This window comes from Erinaceus europaeus, chromosome 1 (genome assembly GCF_950295315.1).
Source record: "Erinaceus europaeus chromosome 1, mEriEur2.1, whole genome shotgun sequence".
Classification (NCBI taxonomy): Eukaryota; Metazoa; Chordata; class Mammalia; order Eulipotyphla; family Erinaceidae; genus Erinaceus; species Erinaceus europaeus.
In genome coordinates, this window is record NC_080162.1 from 164876701 (window position 1) to 164902275 (window position 25575).

Genomic DNA, 25575 nt, shown 5'->3' on the forward strand with positions numbered 1-25575 from the left:
AAACTGCAGTCATTCTCCCAAGGTCATGGGTATGGGTGAGTTGTCTTCTGGCTTTCTAGGGTTTTTTTTGTATTTTTTAAAATTTTATTATCTTTATTGATTGACTAGAAACAGCCTGAGATCAAGAGGAAAGGGGAGACCGAGAGACACTACCAGCACTGCTCTACCGCTCATAAAGCTTCCCCCCCTGCAGGTGGGGACCAGGGGCTTGCACCTGGGTCCTTATGCACTGTAATGTGTGCTCATAGTGGCAGGTGTGCCACCACCCAAATCTGATTTTTTTTTCTTTAAATGCACTCATATTTTACCATTTGTGCATACTGTTGGTATGTACTTCTCTTCTTCTTTTCTTAAATAGTTTCAACTTAATTATTAGTGAGAATCACAGAAGTCTCTGGGTGCATGCAATCCTTCTTCATGTTCAAGCTAAAGAAATACCTGAACCACATGCAAGTAAACCACATGTAAATGATATTAAATTCCTCCTTACTTCCGTAATAGGTAACAACAACTTCCAAACCCAGAATAAATCTGTTGTTTCACTGGTAATGAAGAAATTTGAAAACAGAAAGTTTGCAGAATGAATCACAAAATGGAGATTCACATAAAATTAAATTGGGTTCCCAGAATTCTAGTTTGTGAGGGAAGAGAGGTTTATGTAAGAGGGCAGAGGTCCTCTAGAGGGAAACTTCAGTATAACATAATGATTATTCTTGTCACTGGATATTCGACACTCACAAAGAGTATGAACTGAAAGTATCTCACATTTAGCCAGTTTGCCAGGGCAACTGCAAAGTGCTACAGAATGCCATCTGAAAAATCTCATCTCTGTGGCATTCCACCTGTATGCATTCCTTCTCTCTGAAATTGACATTTCCACATGAATAGACACAGACACTTTGCCCAACATGGCATGTCTAACTCATCCATGCAGGATGAATGACACTGTGTGACTTCTTCCTGGGTTCCTTTGATACTGTGATATTCCCCCACCCCCCGGGGTTGAAAGCTTGACTAGACAACTGTAAAAAAATTCTGAATTTCAAGAAGTCTGTATCCTTAGGCTTCACAGATATTAAACTCCAAAATGACATTAACATAGAAAAGAAAGCAAATTACTACAATCATAGGATTTTAAATGAAATCCATGGATTGTAATTCTTCAGCTGCACATGGGCATCATATAATTTTCCCTTATGAGTCAAAAAAAATACACTGACATACTTTTTGAGTATGTGATTTGACTTCTCTATGAGCTTATTTCCTCCCCCAAATCTTTACTGCATACCACTATGAGACTAATTTTTCTTAGAACTGTTTTTCAGTATATTGCCTTTCTTATAACCATCGAGACATCTTCTGGTCATATTAAGTCTAAAAGCTTCTATGTATTAAAACTATATATGTATACGTATGTATATATATTTCATACAGGGAGCTATTGAGAAAGATGGAGGAGAAAGGGAGAGGAAGACAGGAAGAGAGTGAAAGAGAGAGACCTGCAGCACTGTTTCACTGCTCATGACTTCCTCCCTGGCAGGTGGAGACCAGGAACTTGAAACCAGACCCTTGTACATTGTTTTTTTTTTTTGTGGGGAGCCGGGGGGCTCAAACTGGGATCCTTATGCTGGTCCTTTCGCTTTGTTTTTTTTGTTTTTTTTTTGAGAGTTAGAAATTCATTGTATTTATTGAATGTACTATGAATATATTTGAGTGTACTGTATCATAACTTTTGACAGTTATATTTTATTTCATTTTTTTAATTTTTTTTATTTAAGAAAGGATTAATTAACAAAACCATAGGGTAGAAGGGGTACAACTCCACACAATTCCACCCTTGTACATTGTAATGTTTACACTCTGGCAGGTGTGCCACTGCCTAGCTCCTTAAGCATTATGACTTTTTAAGGTGAGATAATAACAAGATTGTTTTTCTCACAATCCCCAGTCTCCTTCACTGTTCTGCTACAGAACTCCTTTTATCTGGACTTCTCTTTCATTGATCCAGTTTCATATCTTTAGCATGTTGTGTCAGGTAGAGTAAGACAAGGTAAACCCTTGCCACTCAGTCTTGGAATTCAGCCTAATGATAGAAACAAACAAGGAAGGTGCTGAGATAAGTAGATAGAAGTGGAGGTTGCTAGAGAAGCACATGGTGGAAGAACAGGAAGTATGAAAAGAGCAAAACCTTACCAGAGAAAGTGCTATCCAAAGAGTGAACAATTAAAGCAGGAAGATTTTTTTTTTTTTTTTTTAATAAGCAAACAGGCAGTATCAGATATATGTGGAGACTCATTCTCCCCTTTAGGATAAATATTCCCCTACCATTAAATTCACCTTACAAGTCCAGTTCAAGAGTTCAAGTTCTGTTTAGTTTTTTCTATGTGGCTTCTTCATTGCTTGTTTGCTACTAGAGGAAAAGAATCACCATCTTTCTTTTTCATCTTTCTTCTTCTCTACTAATGTTATACCAAGGGCTTTTCTTACTTTGGTCTCTGGTGACCAATGACAGAAAAACGGAGTTTGGGGAGAGAAGATTGTTACCTTAGACTTGGGGCTAACTCAAAAACTTCAAGACAGGGTCACCAGAGACTCCACATTGGCTGTTATAGGTACAAACCCATAACAGTCAACAGTGGACTTGTCTTCTGTTTGCTTGTTTGTACAATTTTTCCAGACCTCCTGTTCCAAAGGTCATCATGGAATTCAAGGTAGGTTTCAGTCATCCCTGAGTGTTTTAGCTAAGCAACACAGACCTCACCAAGCTCACCCCAGACTATTAATATTTCCTATTTTTCAAAATATTTTTTTTTGTAATTTTTTATATATTTATTTATTTATTTTCCCTTTTGTTGCCCTTGTTGTTGTTATTTAGATAGGACAGAGAGAAATGGAGAGAGGAGAGGAAGACAGAGGAGGGAGAGAAAGACAGACACCTGCAGACCTACTTCACCGCCTGTGAAGCGACTCCCCTGCAGGTGGGGAGCTGGGGGCTTGAACCGGGATCCTTATGCCGGTCCTTGGGCTTTGCGCCACGTGTGCTTAACCCACGTGTGCTACCGCCCGACTCCCTTCAAAATATTTTTTTAAGCTAGAAATAACATTCATTAGTTCTGTACTAGCTTCTTTCCTTAAACACTATATAAAACCCCTCATTAAACACAGCTGCAATGCAGCTGTTGGCAGCACTCACAGTCACAAGAGTTCAGGACTGGTCAGTGACCCAACACAAAAACAGTTGTTCATCACACTTTCACTATAGGGGAGTGAGTTTAGAATGCATGTTTGCAAGTGGTGACTGCAGAAGAAAACAATCCAAAGTTCATGGTGGGGGAAAAGAAAAAAGAGCAGCAGAGCTTCTTCTCTGGTAGCAAATGATTGATTCTAAAAAGGGAGAATCCATTTTATGAGAGGAAAATCTAAACAAAAGAAGCGACAGAACCCACCTCATTTTCTCATTAGGAACATGAAGTCAATTCTGTTGTGCTTCAAGACACTCAGCTAGCCTCTGTTCAAACCTGAGGAGCACACTGAGGCTGTTGTTTTTTTAAGCTAATTGGTATACATTGGAATCATCCAATGCAGCGAAAATAGAAGTTTATAACATGAAAGTGCCACGCAGATTCATTTAGAGTGTGTACCCATATTCCTCGGTTGCACAAGCTCATTAGATCTGAGATTACAGGTTTTTTTGTTACAATTTGGTGGCCCTCACTCATTTTGACATTGTAAACACATGGTTGAGAATTTCACTATTTTTTTGTGATGTCCCAATAATTATGTATCCATTAATTTGTTGAGAAAAACTAGCCTTACAGAGGAGTCTATTATCAGCCTGTTCAAAGAAATTTTCTGTGTGATTATCCCTGATTTAAAATAGATAAGTGGTATCTATAAGTTGAAAGTAACACATGCAAAAATGTGTTGGAGAAGCAAGAGTTCTGCCTAGTTTCCAAGGCACAAACACTGTAACTCAAAGAAGAACCAAGTGTTGGGTGGAATTTATGTTTTCTTCATACAATTCTAATTCAGGTTTCCCTGTACATATTTATGTAACTATTAAAATGTCACTGTTTTCTTGGTGATATTGTGATATTGATTTTAAATTCACTTTTATCTATATAAGTGATCTGACTTGTTCAATTCTCAATAATCATATATCCAGGCTCACTACACTTTAAATTAGACTCTACTGGACTCCTTACCATTATTACCTTGCATTATAGTTTTAGTGTTCATACTTCTTTATGTAATACACTTTAACTTTCTTAACAATTTGGTGCTAGGCACTGTGCACCTTCATGTAACAGTGTCTTCTGAATTCTTTCCCATATACTAAATTATGGGATGGGAGTGGATACAGAGTTCTGGTCGTGGGAATTGTGTGGAAATGTACCCCTTTTATCCTATAGTCTTGTCAATATTTCCATTTTATAAATAAAAATTAAAAATTAAATTACACATATAAAATTATTGAATAAATGATGGGGAAGTGAAAGCAGAATGCTCTCTGTTAGAGGTAAACATAAAACAAGCACTCAGTGGAGCTTCCTGCCATTCTGTGTCCAATCCATTAATTCTGACTTTTAATTTTCACCAGCATAAGCAAGATGACCTTCAACCAGTCTTCAACCAGTCTTCTGTAAAAACACAGAACCACTGAACCATATCATATGAAAACACTTGCCTTTCTTGGCGGGTTTGCTCCTCAGTAGTTTCCATAGCACATTCCAGAGAATTCTGAAGCGACTGCAGCTGATTTAAGGTCTCCTTCAATAAAAATCGAGTGACAAACTGTTCCAAATTGGAGGCCTCTTGGTAGTCCTGAGGATGACAAACCAGAAAGGCAATTAGAAATATGGTTGGGAGAAGTAAGTAGGATGTCTTTTCCTCAGATGCCCATCAGTCTCAGATTAATCCTTGAGAAGCAGGGAAGACATGTTAGGTCTAGGAGGTTGAAGCCAAACTTAGCCAAAATTGAGATTAAAAAGCTGCAGAATTCCTATCTAACTTCTAGTACATCTCAGCTGAAAAGGGACAATTCATTTTAATAGTCCCAGGTTTCCACAGGGATCACTGCAAACACAACAGCAATGCTTGCCAAGCTGAGTCTAGGTAGACAGGTTAACACCGTGGACGGTGAGACCTGCTGCTATAGTCCTCTCAAATATTTAGAGGAAAGAGAGTCAGGTTGGCATGGGATGAAACAAACTGAGACCCACTCTTTTAGGTCATGCAAACAGCTAAACCTGACCTTCTAGAGTCTTAGGTGGGATAAAAATGTTCAGTCAAGAAAAGGATTTGTCTGATTCCATCCCTAAATGAAATTACTTTTTATTTTTTTATTTTTTTATGGTTGATAGTGCAAAGCTGTAAGGAATCACAGTGGAAAAAAAAAAAAGCCAGAACATTATGTGCTGAGGATTCTCAGGTCATGGTTGCAAATCCAAACAAGATTTAATTATTTAACCTCTCTGGGTCTTAGTATTTTCAACTGCAAATCAAACTAACTTGGGCAAGCATTCCAACTGAAAAACAGTCTGGCTTCTATCAACCTTAAATAAGAAAGTACTGAAACTTGTGACCTTGCAATATGAATTTTCAGGATTTTTTTCTTATTAATAGAAGAAACTAATATGGTAGAAAAACGTCAATTTTTCCCTCATTTGAAATCATAAAAATTCAGCCATTTGGGGCTGGGGTTACAGCATAATGGTTATGTAATATTTTCATACCTAAGACACTGAGGTCTAAGGTTCAACCCCCAGCATGGCTATAAGCCAGAGCTAAGCAGTACTCTGGTCTCTCTCTTTCTCACTATCTTTTTCTTTACATTTCTCTCATGAAAATATATAGATGATTTTTTTTAAATAGCAGCTGTTTTTTTTTTTTTGTCCATTCTTTAGGGGAGATTAGCAGAAAATTTTCTCAAGGGTCATATTTACCAAACATTATTTAAAAATAAGAACACAGGGAGTCGGGCAGTAGTACAGTGCATTAAGCTCACATCATGCAAAGCACAAGGACCAGCCTAAGGATCCTGGTTCGAGCCCACCTGCAGGGGAGTTGCTTCACAAGCGGTGAAGCAGGTCTGCAGGTGTCTATGTTTCTCTCCCCCTCTGTCTTCCCCTCCTCTCTCCATTTCTCTCTGTCGTATCCAACTACAATGATATTAATAACAACAATAATAACTACAACAATAAAACAACAAGGGCAACAAAAGGGAAAATAAATAAATTAATTAAATAAATAAGAACACAATTTTGAAGAAACTAAACATAAAGCAATACATTGAAGAACCTAAACATAAAGAACCTAAACATAAAGCAATACATTGCTTGGTCTTAAACAAGGATGTTTGATACATTCATTCAGGTCAATGTATATACACAGAATTTAATTTAACGAAATAGCTTTGCTACTTAGTGAAAATGAAAGCTTCACATGTTTTTTCATGTATTTTCATTTAAACAGAAGAGCAGTCAAGCTATCCTTTGAGATGAAAAGCAGATGTGGTAGAAAAAAAATTTACTTGGTTATTTCTCCAGTCATCTCCATTTTGCTAAACAACAAAGTAAAATGTTTTCATTAAAATAAGATGTACCTGTGTAGTCAGTGATCATGTCAGATGTACTCACCTCTCAGAAAACACTGCAGCTAATCTAAAGGAAAAGACTAAAGCCTTACAGGAATCACAGGCAACATGGGAAAGGAAAGGAAACATGTAGCCTCACATTGGTCTTCTTCTTTCCTCATTTAAATGTTACATCTTAGCAATTTGAATTTTTTTTTTTCAATTTAAGAAAGGATTAATTAACAAAACCATAGGGTAGGAGCAGTACAATTCCACACAATTCCCACCACCCAATCTCCATATTCCACCCCCTGCCCTGATAGCTTTCCCATTCTCCATCCCTCTGGGAGCATGGACCCAGGGTCATTGTGGGTTGCAGAAGGTAGAAGGTCTGGCTTCTGTAATTGCTTCCCCGCTGAACATGGGCGTTGACTGGTCGGTCCATACTCCCAGTCTGCCTCTCTCTTTCCCTATTAGGGTGGGTCTCTGGGGAAGCTGAGCTCCAGGACACATTGGTGGGGTCTTCAGTCCAGGGAAGCTTGGCCAGCATCCTATGACATCTGGAACCTGGTGACTGAAAAGAGAGTTAACATATGAAGCCACACAAATTGTTGAGCAGTCATGAACCCAAAGCTTGGAATAGTGGAGAGGAAGTGTTAGGGGGTACTCACTGCAAACTCTAGTGTACTTCTGCTTTCAGGTATATATTTTGCAGTAGTTTACGGATACATGTGAACATATGCTCTCTCTCACAGAAACTGGTGTATATCTAGGTTTTGGGACTTTGTTAGAAAGTGAACCACCTGAGATGGTGAGTATACTATGATAGAGTATACTATGAAAGGAAAGGTCTCACCTGAGTAATGAAGCTGAAGGGTTGTCATTCCACACGTGAAGTCTCTGGACACAGTCTGAAGTGAAGCATGTTGAGGTGGCAATCGTTGTGTTGGTTAGATTGTGATCGGCAGATGCAATATTATTTGATATGGATTGGGAGAGGCATACGGGAAAGTGGGCCCTATACAATGGTTCTAGAACTGGGGGAAGTAGAGGCTCTATAGTGGAGATGTGAGGTTCCTGCTGTCTTAGGGTTCCAAAAGACAATCAATAGTTAATGTTATCATCACATTATTTGGTAATTGGGTTAACTTTGAAAAGTCCTTTTGTTAGGGTTTGCAGTACAGTACACAGTATCTTGTATATAGCTGTGCTATTGGTTGCTTCTGATCTACTTGGTCTAGCCTTTTGAGAGAGTCTGCATATCAATTACACAGCCTATATATTAAAAAGATTCAGTTTGTGTTTTGAAAAACTTCAAGACATACAATTAAATTTCCCCCCTCGTATTAATTAACTAGTGATTTATATGACTACATTTTAATAGGAGTGTACATAAACACCATTCCCACCACCAAAAGACTGAGACCCATCCCTCCCACCCACTCCCACCCCCCACTGTACCAGGAAGCTGCATATCTACCCCTCACCACAGGGTTTTTACTTTGGTGCCCTACTTAGAATTTGGTCAGGTCCTGCTTTTAGTTTCCCTTTCAGATCTTCTTACTCAACTTCTGTTGATGAGTGGGATCATCCCATACTCATCTTTATCTTTCTGACTTAGCTCACTTAACATAATTCCTTCTAGCTCTGACCAAGATGGGTCAGAGAGGGTGGGTTCATTGTTCTTGATAGCTGCAAAGTATTCCATTGTGTATATATACCACAGCTTTCTCAGCCACTCATTTGTTGTTGGGAACCTGGGTTGCTTCCAGGTTTTAGCTATTATGAATTGTGCTGTTATGAACATAGCAGTACACACCTCTCTTTGGTTGGGTGTTATGGAGTCCTTGGGGTATAACCCCAGGAGAGGAATTACTGGATCATATGGAAGGTCCATGTCTAGCCTTCTGAGAGTTTTCCTGACTGCTCTCCACAGAGGCTGTACCAATTTACATTCCCACCAGCAATGCAAAAGGGTTCCTCTGTCCCCACAGCCTCTCCAGCATTTGTTGCTGCTGTCCTTTGTGATGTATGCCATTCTTACAGGAGTGAGGTGGTATCTTAGTGTTGTCTTAATTTGCATTTCTCTGACAATCAGTGACCTAGAGCAGTTTTTCATATGTTTGTTAGCCTTTTGGATCTCCTCTGAGGTGAATGTTTTGTTCATATCCTCTGCCCATTTTTTGAATGGGGTCATTTGCTGTTTTGGTGCTAAGTTTGCTGAACTCTTTATATATTTTGGTGATTAGTTTCATGTCTGATGTATGGCATGTGAAGATCTTCTCCCATTCTGTGAGGGGTCTGTTTGTTTGTTTGATAGTTTCTTTGGATGTGCAGAAGCTCTTCAATTTGATGTAGTCCCATTGGTTTGTTTCTGCTTTAGTCTTCCTTGCAATTGGGTTTGATTCATCAAAGATGTCCTTGAGGTGTAGGTGGGAAAGTGTTTTACCAATGTTTTCCTCTAAGTATTTGATTGTTTCTGGTCTGACATCAAGGTCTTTGATCCATTTGGAGTTGATTTTTGTTTCTGGTGAGATAAAGTGGTTCAATTTCATTCTTCTGCATGTTACAACCCAGTTTTCCCAGCACCATTTATTGAAGAGAGCCTCCTTTTTCCATTTAATCCTTTGGGCCCCCTTATCAAAGATTACATGTCCATAGGTTTGGGGATTTATTTCTGGGATTTCAATTCTGTTCCACTTGTCTGTGTGCCTATTTTTGTTCCAGTAACATGCTGTTTTGATGATGATGGCTTTATAATATAGTTTAAGGTCTGGGAGTGTGATGCCTCCATTTCTGTTTCTTTTCCTCAAGATGGTTTTGGCAATTCTAGGTGTTTTCAGGTTCCAGATAAATGATTGTAGTGTTTGTTCTATTCTCTTAAAGAAGCTTGGTGAAACTTTGATGGGTATTGCATTAAATTTGTATATGGCTCTGGGGAGAATATTCTTTTTGATGATATTTATTCTTCCAATCCATGAGCATGGGATATCTTTCCATTTCTTGGTATCAGTTTCTATTTCCTTGAGTAGCGACTCACAGTTTTCAGCATACAAGTCTTTCACTTCTTTGGTCAGCTTTATTCCTAGGTATTTGATTGATTTTGCTGAAACAGTAAATGGGAGTGATTTCTGGATGTCTTCTTCTTCAGATTTACTGTTTGCATAAAGAAATGCCACTGATTTTTGTACATTGATTTTGTAGCCTGATACCTTGCTATATTGCCTAATGACTTCCAGTAATTTTCTTCTGGATTCTTTAGGTCTTTCTATGTATACTATCATATCATCTGCAAATAGTGACAGCTTGACTTCTTCCCTTCCAATCTGTATTCCTTTGATTTCTTTCTCTTGCCTGATTGCTATGGCAAGAACTTCCAATACTATGTTGAAGAGTAACGGTGACAGTGGACAGCCCTGTCTAGTCCCCAATCTGAGGGGGAATGCTTTCAGCTTCTGTCCATTGAGTATGATGTTGGCTGTAGGTTTGCTATATATAGACTCCACTATCTTGAGGAATTTCCCATCTATTCCTATATTTTGTAGAGTTTTGAGCATGAATGGGTGTTGGATTTTGTCAAAGGCTTTCTCTGCATCTATTGAGATAATCATGTGGTTTTTGGCTTTGCTTTTATTGATGTGGTGAATGACATTGATTGACTTATGGATGTTGAACCAGCCTTGCATTCCTGGGATGAAACCCACTTGGTTGTGATGAACAATCTTTTTGATGTGTTGCTGTGTCCGGTTGGCCAAGATCTTGTTTAATATTTTGGCATCTATGTTCATCAGAGATATTGGTCTGTAGTTTTCCTTTTTTGTTCTGTCCCTATCAGCTTTTGGTATCAGGGTTATGTTGGCTCATAGAAGGTGGAAGGGAGTATTCCTGTTTCTTCAATCTCATGGAACAGCTTAAGAAGTATGGGTACTAACTGTTTCCTGTAAGTTCTGTAGAAATCATTTTTGAAACCATCTGGTCCAGGACTTTTGTTGTTGGGGAGGTTCTTAATAACGGTTTCAATTTCTTTGTCTGTGATTGGTGCATTTAGATTTTGTAGTTCTTCTTGGTTCAGTTTTGGAAGGGCATATGCTTCTAGGAATTGTTCCATTTCTTCCAGATTCTCTAGCTTGGTGGCATATAGTTCTTTATAGAAGTTTTGCAGGATTCTCTGGATTTCTGTGGTGTCAGTTGTGATATCTCCTCCATTGTTTACAATTCTATTAATTTGAGTCTTCTCTCTTTTTTGTTTGGTGAGTCTGGATAGGGAGTTGTCAATTTTGTTTAATCTTTCAAAGAACCAACATTTGGCTTCATTGATCTTTTGTATGGTTCTTTTATTTTCGATGTTGTTTATTTCTGCTCTAACTTTAGTGATTTCTATCTTTCCGGATGCTTTAGGGTTCCTTTGTTCCTCTTCCTCTAAGTCCTTGAGGTGTGCAGTAAGGTCGTTCATTTGAGCTTCTTCTTGGTGTTTAACATGTGATTGTATGGCTATAAGTTTCCCTCTCAGTACTGCTTTAGCTGTGTCCCAAATAGTTTGATAGGTTGTGTCTTCATTTTCATTTTTTTCCAGGAACATTTGAATTTCCTGCTTGAGTGAATCTCTGACCCAGTGGTTCTTAAGGAGTGTTGTTTAGTTTCCAAATTTTGTGACTTTTAATAATTGTCTGTTTGTTGTTAAATGTTAGTTTTACTCCACTGTGGTCTGACAAGATACTTGGGATGATTTCAGTGTTCTTGAATTTATTGATGTTGTCTTTGTGGCCTAACATGTGGTCTATCCTTGAGTATGTGCTATGTGGATTTGAAAAGAAGGTGTATTCCACTTTTTTGGGGTGAAGGACTCTGAAAATTTCCAAGAGGTCTAGTCTGTCAATCTCTTCAATTCTCTTGTATCTTTGTTGGTTCTCTGCTTTATTGATCTGTCTAAGTGTGAGAGTGGGGTATTGAAGTCTCCCACTATTATTGTATTACTATTGATGTACTTTTGAAATTCTTTCAGTAAGTGCTTGACGTATTTAGGTGGTCCCTCATTGGGTGCATAGATGTTAATGATTGTTAAGTCTTCTTGGCTGATTGATCCTCTAATCATTATGTAATGTCCTTGCCTATCTTTTATTACTTTCTTTAATTTAAAATCTATCGTGTCTGAGATGAGAATGGCTGTTCCTGCCCTTTTTTGTGGACCGTTAGCCTGTATGATAGTTTTCCATCCTTTCACTTTAAGTCTGTGTTTATCTTGTTGTGACAAATGGGATTCTTGCAAGCAGCATATGGTTGGATTATGTTTTCTGATCCATCCCCCAACTCTGTGCCTTTTGATTGGTGAATTTAAGCCATTGACATTTATTGATATTATGGATTTAATGTATTGTAGTGCCATTGTACAAAAAAAAATTTTTTTTTGTTTGCTCTGATATATTGCCAGTCTTATAGTGATGTTCTTGTTTATAAGAGGTCTTTTAGAACCTCTTTCAAGGCCGGTTTGGTGATGGTTGCCTCCTTTAACTGTTGTTTGTCTACGATGGTTTTGATCCCTCCATCTAGTTTGAATGAAAGTCTAGCAGGATATATTATCCTTGGTTGAAACCCTTTTTCATTCAGGGCTCGATAGATATCTTGCCATTCTCTTCTAGCTTTTAGAGTTTGAGTGGAGAAGTCTGCAGATAATCTTATGGGTTTTCCCTTGTATGTGACTTTTTGTTTCTCTCTTGCAGCCTTTAGGATCCTTTCTTTATCCTTACTTCTTCTCATTGTGACTATGGTGTGTCTTGGTGTCTTCAGGTCTGGGTTGATTCTGTTTGGTACTCTCTGGGCCTCTTGAACCTTGATATCCTTTCTGTTAGTCAGGTCTGGGAAGTTTTCTTCTATTGTTTCCTCTAGAATGTTTGCTTCCCCTTCCTCTCTTTCTTCCTCTGGCAGGCCAATTATGTGAATGTTACTTCTTTTGAGATCATCCCATATGTCTCTGTTGTTGTTTTCAGTGTCTCTCAATCTCTTTTTAAGCTCTTTCACCTCTTTCTTAGTTTTCTCTAACTCATCCTCTGTCTGACTAATTCTGTTTTTTGCTTCTGTTAGTCTGCTTTACCTTTCCTCAGCTTCTTTCTTCATTACAGCTATTTCAGCTTTCTGTTCTCTAATTGCCTCAAGATAATCAGTATTTTCCTTGGGGGTCTCCACTGTTGTTTCCCTAATACTGCCATTCCTTTCCTCCAATGTTGTTTTCATTTCTGTGATTAATAAGTTTATTATTGCTTGCATACTTTTCTTATCTATGGTTACTTCCTGCTGATTTGTATTTTCTGGGCTCTTGTCTTCATTCATTGGAGTAGCAGTTTTATTTGTTTTTGATCTACCTATTTTTTGATTTATGTGTTTCTTTTTTTATGCTCTGTTGTTCCTCAGTTGTTGTGTCTTGAGTACAAGCAACACTGTACTAAATACCTTTATGACAATTGCACTCACTAACCTCAGGAATTACAGTAGCAACTGAAACAAGTATTGAAGCAGTTTAATCACTACCAGTTAGCCAAACAATTTCTCCAGTCCGTGAAAAAATAGTAACCAAATCCCAGTGAAGAAGAAAGAGAAAAGAAAGAAGGGATAGCAACAATAGACAGTTATGTGAATCTACTATCCACTGTATATTCTAGGGGTAACAAGAGGGGAAAGGGAAGTAGAGCAGAGATACACATATAGAGAGTCCACTCTGAGTCAGATTCATTCTCCAAAATAATTCACAAATTCAGAAAGGCAAAGAAGAAGGAAGGAAGAAGTGTATGACAAGATAAAAGAAAAAAAAAAGAAAAAAGAGACAAGAGAGAGAAAAAAGATAAGAAAAAGAGCTGTAATTAAAAAGCAGTGAAAGGAAAGTTTTTTTTGATTACTTTTAATTTAATTTTTTAATTATCTAGGAGGAGGAGGGAGAGGAGATTCTGTAGAGGAGGTAGGAGTAATGAGACAAGTTCCTCCCACAATAGATAAGATGCCCACTACCCTAGCACTGAAATATATGCTAAGAGTTAATTCTGATCAACCTAAAGGGGGGGGGAAGATATATGCCTTTATATAATACTAATAGTAAAATAGAGCAGGGTAAAAATAAAATAAAATAAAATAAAAACCCTGTCCCAGATTACCTCAAACCTTGTGATTAGAGGCAGCTGATTGTTAAGAATGAGAAAAAAAAAAAAAAAAAACCTCAGGACTAGGCAAGGATAGCTGAAATAGACAGTTATGTAGATCTACTATCCACTGTATATTCTAGGGGTAGCTAAAGGAGGAAGGGATGTTGAGCAGAGATACTCGCAGTGAGAGTCCAACTCTGAGTCAGATTTCTTCCCCAAAATAATTCCCAAATGTGTATCAGTGAATTCAAAAAAGCACACTGTTTGGTGGTGTGGGGGATGGGGCCTGTGGCTTTGGAAGCTGTAGGATTAAGGAAGAAAGGATGGCAAGAATGAGAAAAAGAAAAAAAAAGAGGGAGAGAAAAAAAAGAAAAAGATAAGAAAAAGGACAGTCATAAAAGAGCGGTGAAAGGAAAGAGTTTTTATTATTTATTTATTTTTAATAATTTAATTAGCTATGCGGGGTGAGGTGGGGGGGTTTGGCTACTTTGAAAGAAAAAAAGGCCAGAGGTTTCAGAAGGGTATAGACTTAGAATGAATGATACTCCCTTGTGGGACAGGAATTTTGGTAAAGAAAGGGGCTCAGCAGGGGAGCCTGCTAGGAGCTGGTCCCCAGGGACTGATTATGGGGGGGGGAGGTGTGCTTAATAATTTAAAAGAAAGAAAAAAAAATTTTCCCCTTTTTTTCCTACTCTATATTTTAACCCAAATTAAGTTATAGTCACCTCCTTGGTGTAACTGCTAGGACCCCTTATTGACTGGCCTACTAAAGGCAGAAAATCCTACCGTTTCCAGAAGATGTGGTCAGAGCTCAAGCCACTAGCAGCTTCTCAGTCCGCCATCTTCCGGGAACCCTCAATTTGAAAATTTTTAAATTATTTTTTTCTTGTGATTGTTAATCATGTTGGAACACTGGTCTTTGTGATTAGATTTAGCTTCTTAGACACAAATGATATGCTTTAAATTGCCTCATGATATCTGGAGCAGATACTTTACCAATGCTTGGCTGCAATAAACTAATAATTTATTGTATTTTTCCATTGTGGTCTTATATATAAAAAATTTTGCTGATGTTAAACATTTTAATGAGCCAGCTGACTGACTGCAAATTAAGAAATGGTTACTGGTGGTGCTGCAGGTTAAGCACAGTTGGCGAGAAGTGCAAGGACAAGGACTTGCGTAAGGATACCTGTTGGAGCTCCTTGCTCCCCACCTGCAGGGGAGTCACTTCACAGGCAGGGAAGTAGGTCTGCAGGTCTCTTTCTCTCCCCTCCTCTGTCTTCATCTCCTCTCTCCATTTCTCTCTGTCCTATCTAACAACAACATCAATAACAACAACAATAATGAAAAACAAGGGCAATAAAAGGGATAAATAAATATAAACAATTTTTTAAAAAATGGTTACTGACTTCCAAAGGCAGAGCTACAGAGTAGCAGCAGCTGCTGGTTTCTCTCCTCTCCTCTCCCTGGCCAACTAGGAATATCATAGAAGATCACCTGAGACTGCAACAAGATGAGACTAGGATTACTTTGGGAACCCACCAAGTCACCGGTAAGTGAAAACACGTGTGGCTCCTGGACAGAGAGGGAGCTTAAGGAGAGATTCCTGGGGCTTAAAGCCTGTGTCTACTCCCAAAAGGCTAGTAACAGTCTAGCAGTCTGCCAGTTGAGGCTTCACCTCCAGTCTGTTTTACCAACAAAAAGACTGCTGAAGGGAGGAGAGGACTCCCCTAAGGCTCACCAAATGCAACTGTGAGTCTCCATTGCTACTGCCCCTTGGAAGCTGGAGCAGCAGAGAGGAGGCTTTGTGCTGGCGTGGGGGTGGGGGTGAGCATAGAACTGACCAGGAAATTCAGAAGAAGATCTATATACCTCAGTGGTTAAGAGGTGGGGCTGTATAGTGGGAGCCTTTCCACATTGTTCTGATGAGAACAGTGAATAATTGCCTGAGAACCCACCGAATATAAACAGGACTTGTCTAGAAACTCACAGGATCAATTAGTGCTGCTTGGCTTGAATCTGCTGCTGGCAGAGCAGCTGAATTGAGCCTGGGGCTTTGGATCCCTGGGGTATGGGAGTCTCTTTTCATAACCACTGTGCTATGTCTCCCTCACCCTGCTTTATCTTTTGGTCTGGTATGTGTTTAAGCTAAAAAACCTACTTATAGTTAAAAAGCCAGACTGAATCTTTTTAATATATAGGCTGTGTATTTGATATGCAGACTATCTCAAAAGGCTAGACCAAGTAGATCAGAAGGAACCAATAGCACAGCTATATACCAGATACTGGGTACTGTACAGAAAACCCTAACAGAATGACTTTTCAAAGTTAACCCAATTACCAAATAATGTGATGATGACATTAACTATCCATTGTCTATTTGAACCCTAAGATCGCAGGAACCTTACATCTCCACTATAGAGCCTCTACACCCCCCAGTCCTGGAACCTTAGGGCCCACTTTCCCATATGCTTCTCCCAATCCATATCAAATAATATTGCATCTGCCAATCGCAACCTAATCAACACAATGATTGCCACCTCAACATGCTTCACCTCAGACTGTGTCCAGAGACTTCACGTGTGGAATGACAACCCTTCAGCTTCATTACTCGGGTGAGACCATTCCTTTCATAGTATTCCCTAATTCCATACCAGGTGGTTCACTTTCTAACAAAGTCCCAAAACCTAGATATACACTAGTTTCGATGAGAGAGAGCATATGTTCACACGTATCCATAAACTACTGCAAAATATATACCTAAAAGCAGAAGTACACTAGAGTTTGCAGTGAGTACCCCCCTAACACTTCCTCTCCACTATTCCAAGCTTTGGGTTCATGATTGCTCAACAATTTTCTTGGCTTTGTATGTTAACTCTCTTTTCAGTCACCAGGTTCCAGATGCCATCAGGATGCCGGCCAGGCTTCCCTGGACTGAAGACCCCACCAATGTGTCCTGGAGCTCTGCGTCCCCGGAGACCCACCCTAATAGGGAAAGAGAGAGGCAGACTGGGAGTATGGCCAGTCAATGCCCATGTTCAGCAGGGAAGCAATTACAGAAGCCAGACCTTCCACCTTCTGCAACCCACAATGACCCTGGGTCCATGCTCCCAGAGGGATAGAGAATGGGAAAGCTATCAGGGGAGGGCATGGGATATGGAGATTGGGTGGTGGGAATTGTGTGGAGTTGTACCCCTCCTACCCTATGGTTTTGTTAATTTATCCTTTCTTAAAAAAAAAAAAAAGCCCTGAGGCTCCCATAGCCTATGGGGAAGAAAAAGAACAAAAGAGGTTTTAACAGCCACTGTGCTTCAACTCACAACTCAAGATTGAGATAACATTGAAACAACTGTTAATTTCCACAACTGTGAACTCTTTAAGTACCTTACTTAAACACAAGTCAGTCCAGACAAGAGGCTAATAGCCAAAATATATAAAGATCTTGTCAAACTCACAAGAAACAGATGACCCCATCCAAAAATGGGGAGAGAACACGGACAGAATATTTACCACAGAAGAGATCTGAAAGGCTAAGAAACATATGAAAAAATGCTCTAAGTCAATGATTGTCAGAGAATGCAAATAAAGACAACAATGAAATACCACTTGACTCCTGTGAGAATGTCATACATCAGAAAATATAGCAACAACAAATGCTGGAGAGGTTGTGAGGACAAAGGAACCCTCCTGCACTGCTGGTGGGAATGTCAACTGGTCCAGCCTCTGTGGACAGTAGTCTGGAGAACTCTCAGAAGGCTAGAAGTGGGCCTATCTTATGACCCTGCAATTCCTCTCATGGGGATATATGCTAAGGAACTCAACATATCCATCCAAAAAGATTTGTGTATAGCTATGTTTATAGCACCACAATTTATAATAGTCAAAACCTGGAAGCAACCCAGGTGTCCAACAACAGATGAGTGGCTGAGCAAGTTATGGTATATATACATATCAAATACTACTCAGGTATTAAAAATGGTGATTTCACCTTTTTCATCCCATCTTGGATGGAGCTTGAAGAAATCATGTTAAGGGAGGTAAGCCAAAAACAAGGATGAATATGGGATGATGTATCTTACTCACAGGAAGAAGTTGAAAAGCAAGATCAGAAGGTAAAACAGAAAACAGAACTTAGACTGGAGTTGGTGTATTGCACCGAAGTAAAGGACTCTGGAGTGGGTCGTGGGGAGGTTCAGGTCCTGGAACATGATGGCAGAGGACCTAGTGGGGGTTGTATTGTTATGTGGAAAACTGGGAAATGTTATGCATGTACAAATTATTGTATTTACTGATGACTGTAAAACATTAATCCCCCAATAAAGAAATTTTTAAAAAAGGGTTACTATGCTGAGATTTTTATCTCACCTTGATGAGAATGTGTTCTCCCCTTGGAAAAAAGAAATTCATTAGCACCTAGAGTGGCATATCCCAGTTGCTACATCTGACATAAATGTTGATGCCCTGTCACTGACAGGGGTGGAATGTGGGCTTAATGCTGTGAGGGATTAAGTTTTCTTGATGCAAATCATCTAGTTCTGCTATTTAGTACTGCTTCTCGATGAGGAGAGAAAAAAATTTGCTTTCTACTATTCCTAATTATCCATATTCTGACTCAGCTCACACCTACCTGTCTCTGACTAGTATTCCCTCCCCTGAAATGGCTGTTTCTCTTTCCAGAACTAGGCCGTTTCCTTTCCTTTCTCTGGGCTCCTTTTCCCTAAGTGAGATATTGAACACATCACTTTATAGTGTAACCTGTTTACTTGTCCCCATCCTAAGTTAGTTCTCTATAGCTGAGGGGAATGTCTTCATCATGTCTCCCTCCAGAATGACCAATATACAACTCTGTTCAGAGCAGCTGCCTCACAGATACTGAGAGAGCACCTGGATAATCAGGCTGCACAGGGAATGTCTGAGTCTGGAAGGTGCTCTTGCTTCTCTCAGGTACCAAGTGCTTGCTGGTGGTGGAAGCCTCTGCTCAGCTTGCCCGGTGTGGGTTCTGTAATCAAGGGAAAAGCAGCTTTCTTCTTAACAGACTGTTTCTCCTCATCCTATTTCCATCATCTCCACCTCTTCCCTTTTTCTGGAATCTCAAAGTTTAAGACTGCAGACCTTCTGCCACCAATCAGGTGGCAAGGCCCCAATTTTCCTTTCCTCTTCTCAGCTATGCAGCAGATGTTCCTTTGGAAAGCAGTGGCAAAAGAAGCACATGGAAAATTAAATAGATAACAAGCTGGAAAATGTCAAAGCTTGGCCCTTTTTATTCTCAACAAACGTATGGTTGTGAAGGTACAAAAAGGGGTTTTTGAAAGCTGAACTCCTGGGAAGACTGATCTGGTGGCTCAAAACATGCTCCATAGAGCAGATCTCGAAATTCGAGACTAGTAGATAATGTGACCAAAAAAAAAAAAAGTATAGATGAGACCTGATATTCAGATTTTGCCTTTTTTTCATAGACAGTTTGGTACTTTGTGTCCAAGGGAAACTGTAAATATTTCAGAGAGAGAGAGAGAGAGAGAGAGAGAGAGAGAGAGATTGTAGACAGACAGGATTAGCGTTCATTCAAATAAAACCCCTAACATCAGAAACAAAGATTTTTGAAAATCGGATTTCTTAGGGGACTGCCTCTGCATCTTAATTGTCAGATCATTTCTCAAAAAGCAAGCTCTTGCCCATCTGGCTGACGGAAGAGTGGAGATCTTAGCTGCTAGCTCACTATTAATCATCTGAGTTAATTAGGAAAGTCAGAGTGTCAAACTTCCCTGCTTGTATTTGCCCTCTTTGAAAATTCATCAAGACTATATCCTGTTTCAGTGTCTTGTTTGTGAGACCTGATGCAATCCTATTTAGCAGGGGGTGCCGCTTCTAACTGCCTTTGATCTAAGTCCCTGCAGCTCTCCCTGTTCTTGCAACAGACATCTGTGCCTGGTTCTATAACAAGAAGAAAAAAAAAAATCACTTCTGCAAAGATAAAGTTTCCCTTTTTTCTGCTCCCCCCCAAATGCTACCATTTTCACTACAAATCAGTTTACACTATATTATCTATGTTCCATTTCTTCCAGCATCCTTTGACTTTCATTTTAAAATGACATTAAAAAAACTAGGAGAACACCACATTGAATTTAAGCATAAAAAAAAACAAAGAATTAGTCCTTTCCCTCTTCCTCCCCCCTTCCCTCTAGTTCTCTGTCTATATCCAGAATAGATAAAGGTTTTTAACAAGTGAGCAACAGAAAATTATTGAGACCGATTTCTAAATGATGTTATTTTTAGGAAAAGGGAAGTAAAAAAACATAGTAACATTCTTGTAGACAATAAAAACATACTAGAAAGACAAGCCCCCAAACAGATTATAAAAAGAGTCTTAAAAAAATGGACTGAGGATTATTCCAGGAAAAGTATTTGGAAATCTTAAATATCAAGAAGAGATAAACAAATAAACCTTGCTGATTCCCAAAGATAAAAGTATTTTCAGATTCACAGGTTAGTGAAAGAGCAAAATGGGGCTGTCATTGTGGAATATAATGTTACTAAAAAAGCAAAAGTGTTTGAATAATTTCTTACTAAGTCCCATCCTAACTATTCTGTAATAAGAGATCAGGAAATACTTTAGAGATGAGGTGCATAGTTTAAGTTTTTACATAGACAAGCTCCATTAAGTAGGGCTTTCCCAGGAGTTGTCAAGAATTTATATCATGCCTGCTTTATCTTTGTGTCACACTCGTGTCTCACATCAGGAGACAATAATATATGACCTATTTATGTCTATGTTCAAGGAATAATCCTATTCTACAAGGAACTAATTGCCTTTGAACAAGTGGAATTTTAGCAAAATGCACATGACAGTGAAGACAGAGACATACAGACTCAGCTCAAACTTGGAGATGAATTGATGACAGATAAGGACTAGGATCACATTCACATATAACTAGTATGGTTAAGAATACAGAGCTGCAGGGAGTTGGGTGGTAGCGCAGCGGGTTAAGCGCAGGTGGCGCAAAGCACAAGGACTGGCGGAAGGACCCCGGTTCGAGCCCCCGGCTCCCCACCTGCAGGGGAGTCGCTTCACAGGCAGTGAAGCAGGTTTGCAGGTGTCTGTCTTTCTCTCTCCCTCTCTGTCTTCCCCTCCTCTCTCCATTTCTCTCTGTCCTATCCAACAACGATGACATCAATAACAACAACAATAAACAACAAGGGCAACAAAAGGGAATAAATAAATAAATTAATTAAAATTAAAAAAAAGAATACAGAGCTGCAGGTGGTGACACCAAATTTTTATTACAATGGGATGATCTCACTCTCAGGCAGAAGTTGAAAAACATGATCAGAAGAGAAAACACAAGTAGAACCTGAACTAGATTTGGTGTATTGCACCAAAGTAAAAGACTCTGAGGTTGGGCGGGTGGAGAATACAGGTCCAAAAAGGATGACAGAGGACCTAGTGGGAGTTGTATTGTTATGTGGAAAACTGAGGAATGTTATGCATGTACAAATTATTATATTTACTGTCAAATGTAAAACATTAATCTCCCAATAAAGACACATCAACCTCAGAAGGGTTTTCTCAGAAACAGTGATGGCCTTCTGATATAGACTTCTCAAACTCTATGCTGGAAGAAGTAGCTGTAGGCTGCCAGTTATATCATTTATAATTTGTTGTTCCTTTTCCATATCTGAGATAGCCTTTTGTGTTTTATGTGAATCTAGCATTCAAAGACATTAATATTAGCAGGGAAAATTTAGATTCCAGAAGCAACAAATGGAAGGTATAGCTTCACTATCCAATCTATTTTTAATCACTGAAATAAACATTCAAATATTCGGAATAATTAAAGGACACTGACATGACTGAAAAAAAATATCAGGAAACTGGCAGAACAAAATTAACTAAATTATTTATGTAAACAACAACAACAACAAAAAAACAAATTTCAAGTAGGCACTTTTAGCTCCAGGCTTGGAGAGCTATGCAAAATGAATAGATGATAAGATGATGATGAAACTCTGATAGGAATCTTGATTATTTCTTACAAAAGGATTCATTTTAATCAGAGGCTTAGATTTTGCCTCTTTGCCATGGCAACAGATGTAGAATACTGTACCTGAAAGGTTACAGTGCTCATCTTCATTATGCTCAGAAGAGGTCCTGTGCTAACAATTTAGTGATTACACTGAAGTGAAAAAATTTGGGTATTTCTACAATCCTGAATACTGTTTTTGATCCTCATGGAGGATGTGATGCCTCAGCTTCTTGGAAATAATGGGCAAATCATTAATAATATAACTTGAGGCAAGTGCATTAACTCTCCTGTTTATTTTTTCCTCAAATCTATAAAATGGGTCTCAGCCTCCACCACAGAACTTCTTAAGCCTGTGCTCACAGATTAACCTTATGTTGGGTGAGACACAAAGAAGCACTGTTCTCTCTTCTTTTTTAGAGGTGAAGACTTTCCCTTTCTCTTCTTGCTACATAGCCTTTAAAAAAAAAGGTCAGAGTGGGGAAATGAAGAGCACACTGAACTAGATATTTTGTTGCTTGTGTTCAAACCTCTCTACTTTCATATATCAGAAATGTTCATGCAGAAGCCAGAGTCTCCAGGCTTCTCACAGTCAATCAGGACAAGGAAAGTACAAGAGCTGGACCTTTTTCTTTCAGATATGGGACTCCTCCTACAGCAGGCTTTGCCCTGGAGCTCCCTATATCCCTATTTGGGTATTAAAAAAAATATATATATATATATACTGCATAGAGACTGAGAGAAATTGAGAGGGAATGGGGAGCTAGAGCTGGAGAGAGAGAGAGAGAGAAAGAAAGAGAGAGAGAGAAACAACAAAGACACATACAGAACTACTTCACCACTCATGAAGCTCTCATCCTACATGCGGGGACGGGGGCTTGAACCTGGGTCTTTGTCCACTGTGATGTGAATGCTTAACTGGGTGTGTCACTCCCCACCTCCCTTAGGAGTAGCTTCCTGCCTAGTTGTCATTTCCTGGCCCAGTGTCAGACCTATATTGCCAACTATTCTGGTTTTCTCTTCCATTTATACTCTTCATAAAAAGAGTTCCCCAACAACTCTTGCACTCCTCCTTCCATATTGCCATTGGCGTTTCAGAGGATCTGAGCAAAAGTGCTCCAGAAATAACTATTGCGCCAGGTAGAGGAATCTCAGTTGAGATGAGACAATTGAACTACTTGGGAAGGTGAAGGGAGATGAGCAAATGATTCAGTGCACTGTTGGATTAAAAGATTAATCGAGGTAATGAACACTCAGCGGTTCAAATGATATAAGCACTCATTTGAAGGTGGCTGATCCTATTATAAAGAATTATACTGAACTTGGTGTGAAAAGTTCAAGTGGGTATGAGACATCGGGAGTCATGGAAAATTTAAATAATCAGACAAAAGAAGATGTCAGGGCTCTAAAGAGAGTACAGACCAAACAGTAAGCTGGGCCTAGTTAGCCCTGTTGAGAACCACCTGGTACCTACTTCTATTGAAGTATTAGATCTTTTTTTTTGCTTTCCTTTTGGTAGAAATAGACTCTACTATGTGTGTAAATTCACTACCTCTGGAATCAACCTTTTTTTTTTTTTTTTTTTTTTTACCAGAACACTGTTCAGTTCTGGCTTATGGTGGTACAGGGGATTGAACCTGGGACGGTGAAGTCTCAGGTATGAGAGTCTGTTTGCATAACCATTATGCTATCTACCCTCCGCCCTGGAGTCAACCTTCTTATCCTTTCTATTTCATACAGAGACAGAGGAGGAAGATACCATAGCACTGGAGCTTTCTGTAGTGATGGGCATTCCCATGTGATACTGGGATTCAAACCTTGACTGCACAGGACAAGACACACACCCTGCCCAGTGATTTATCCTAAAGCAATGATGTTTTATATCTTAATAGGGAGGGTTTAAGTCTTATGAGGCCCCTAAATGTATTCATTTTTTTCAGATTCTATGGTCTTGTAGTTCCTAATATGATTAATATATTTTCACTCAGTGAAGTGGGTAAAAAACTGGTACTAACTCATAAAGCAGTCTATTCAAGGTCTAAATATAAGACTATATTTTAAATAGGAACTTGAAACCCTGAGGGGGTGTGATAGAAGAGAGGCAAGAACAGAAAAGACCTTGATTTCTTCCCCAGTTGAACTTGGACCTTGTTCTCAAAGAGAACTCATGAGCTGGCAGCTTTTTTATCTACTTAAATTACTATAGCTAGATATGTGATTATAGACTTTTGGTTTGGTAAAAAGACTCAGTCTGATGACCCAATTTTAGGCTAGCTCTTTTTAAAATTTAATTAATTAATTAATTTTTAGAAAGAAAGAGAGGAAAGGAAACCACTGTACTGAAGCTTTTTTCATTGTGGTGGGGGCCATATTGAAACCTGGGTCACACACATGGCAAAACAGGGCACTACCCAAGTGAGCCATATAGCCTATAATGAGGAAATTTCTTACAGACTACTGCAGAGGATGTGTTGGTGGTATAGTGATGAGCATAGCTGCCCTTCCAAGAATATTACAGAGTGTAAAGAACATGTAATGAAACAGGAATTAATCTCATCCCAGTAGCAGTAGTAAGTATACAAAGAAATTGTTTTTTAAAATCAATTATTCTCAAAGCCATCTAAATCATGTCAGCAGTAGGTTTCAATGGACAACACCTGGTACTTCTCAGAAATTAAGCCTACAAGTGAAAAGTATTCCTAATTCATTACATTCCAGTACACTTGCCACAAATATAATTAGCTTAGTCTCAGAAGAGTGTCAATTTTGAAAGATTAATAATCCATCCATACTTTCCCCAGAGCACTAAGGGTCAGTTTTCATTTGCCTGTGCTTCATGTATTTATTCTGTCATTCTTTCAAATGCAATGAAAAGAACTTTTTAAAAGAATTGGTAATTCATGGTGTTTTTTTTTTTTTAATAAGATGGTAACTGCATTTCAGCATGCCAAAGCACACAATCCGATGTCCTCAAGGAACAATTAGTAGATCTATTACCATATCATATGTAATGAAGCAACCATATTAATCTTTTATTGAAACTATTATGGCCAGATGTGTTTCCAAATTCAGTTTTTCCAGGGGAGGGGATGGGATACGGAGATCTGGTGGTGGGAACTGTGTGGAGTTGTACCCCTCCTATCCTACGGTTTTGTTAATGTCTCCTTTTTTAAATAAATACATATTTTGATAAGATAAAAAATTCAGTTTTTCAGAATCTAGGATATCAATACCCAACACAAACCACACATCATATGCTACAGATGGTCCTAGGCAGTACCTTATAATATCCATACTGCTATATGTGCACATACTAGTATAAATTTAGGGGGCTGGGTGGTGGCACACCTGGCTGAGTGCACATGTTACAATGCATAAGGACCCAGGTTCAAACCCTCAGCCCCCACCTGGAGGGGGAAAGCTTCATGAGTGGTGAAGCAGTGCTGCAAGTGTTTGTCTCCTTCCTTCTCTATCTCCCTACCTCCTTTCAATTTCTGGCTGTCTCTATCCAATAAGCAAATAAATATAAAAAAACAAAATAAATAAAAATTAATATAAATTTAGCATAAAGACTCATGCATTATAAAAGGAATGGAGGAACTATAGTATTTTTTTAAATTTCTTTATTGGAGGGATTAATGTTTTACCTATAGTAAATTTTTACTTAACTCTTCCTTAAACAATTCTCACAAGGTCTGAAAACAGAAGAGAGTGAAATGCTGAGAAATTAGCTCTAAATTGAAGCAGGGAGCTTTTATTACTGCTTTTTAAGCTACAAAAATGTCTACCAATTTTCATAAAACATCTTAAAGGCTGTATAAAATGTAGGCTCTCTACTTGACACTGTCTGAAAAGA

At 38.8% G+C, this 25575-nt stretch overlaps 1 protein-coding gene across 1 annotated transcript in view; it reads right to left on the reverse strand.

Moving 5' to 3' along the window:
- Window positions 1-25575, reverse strand: part of NECAB1 (N-terminal EF-hand calcium binding protein 1) — a 187480-nt gene that overhangs the window by 43960 nt on the left and 117945 nt on the right. The window contains exon 6 of the mRNA XM_007517358.3: window positions 4688-4824. Coding sequence (XP_007517420.1) covers window positions 4688-4824 — 137 coding nt within the window. The remainder of the gene's footprint in view (window positions 1-4687; window positions 4825-25575) is intronic.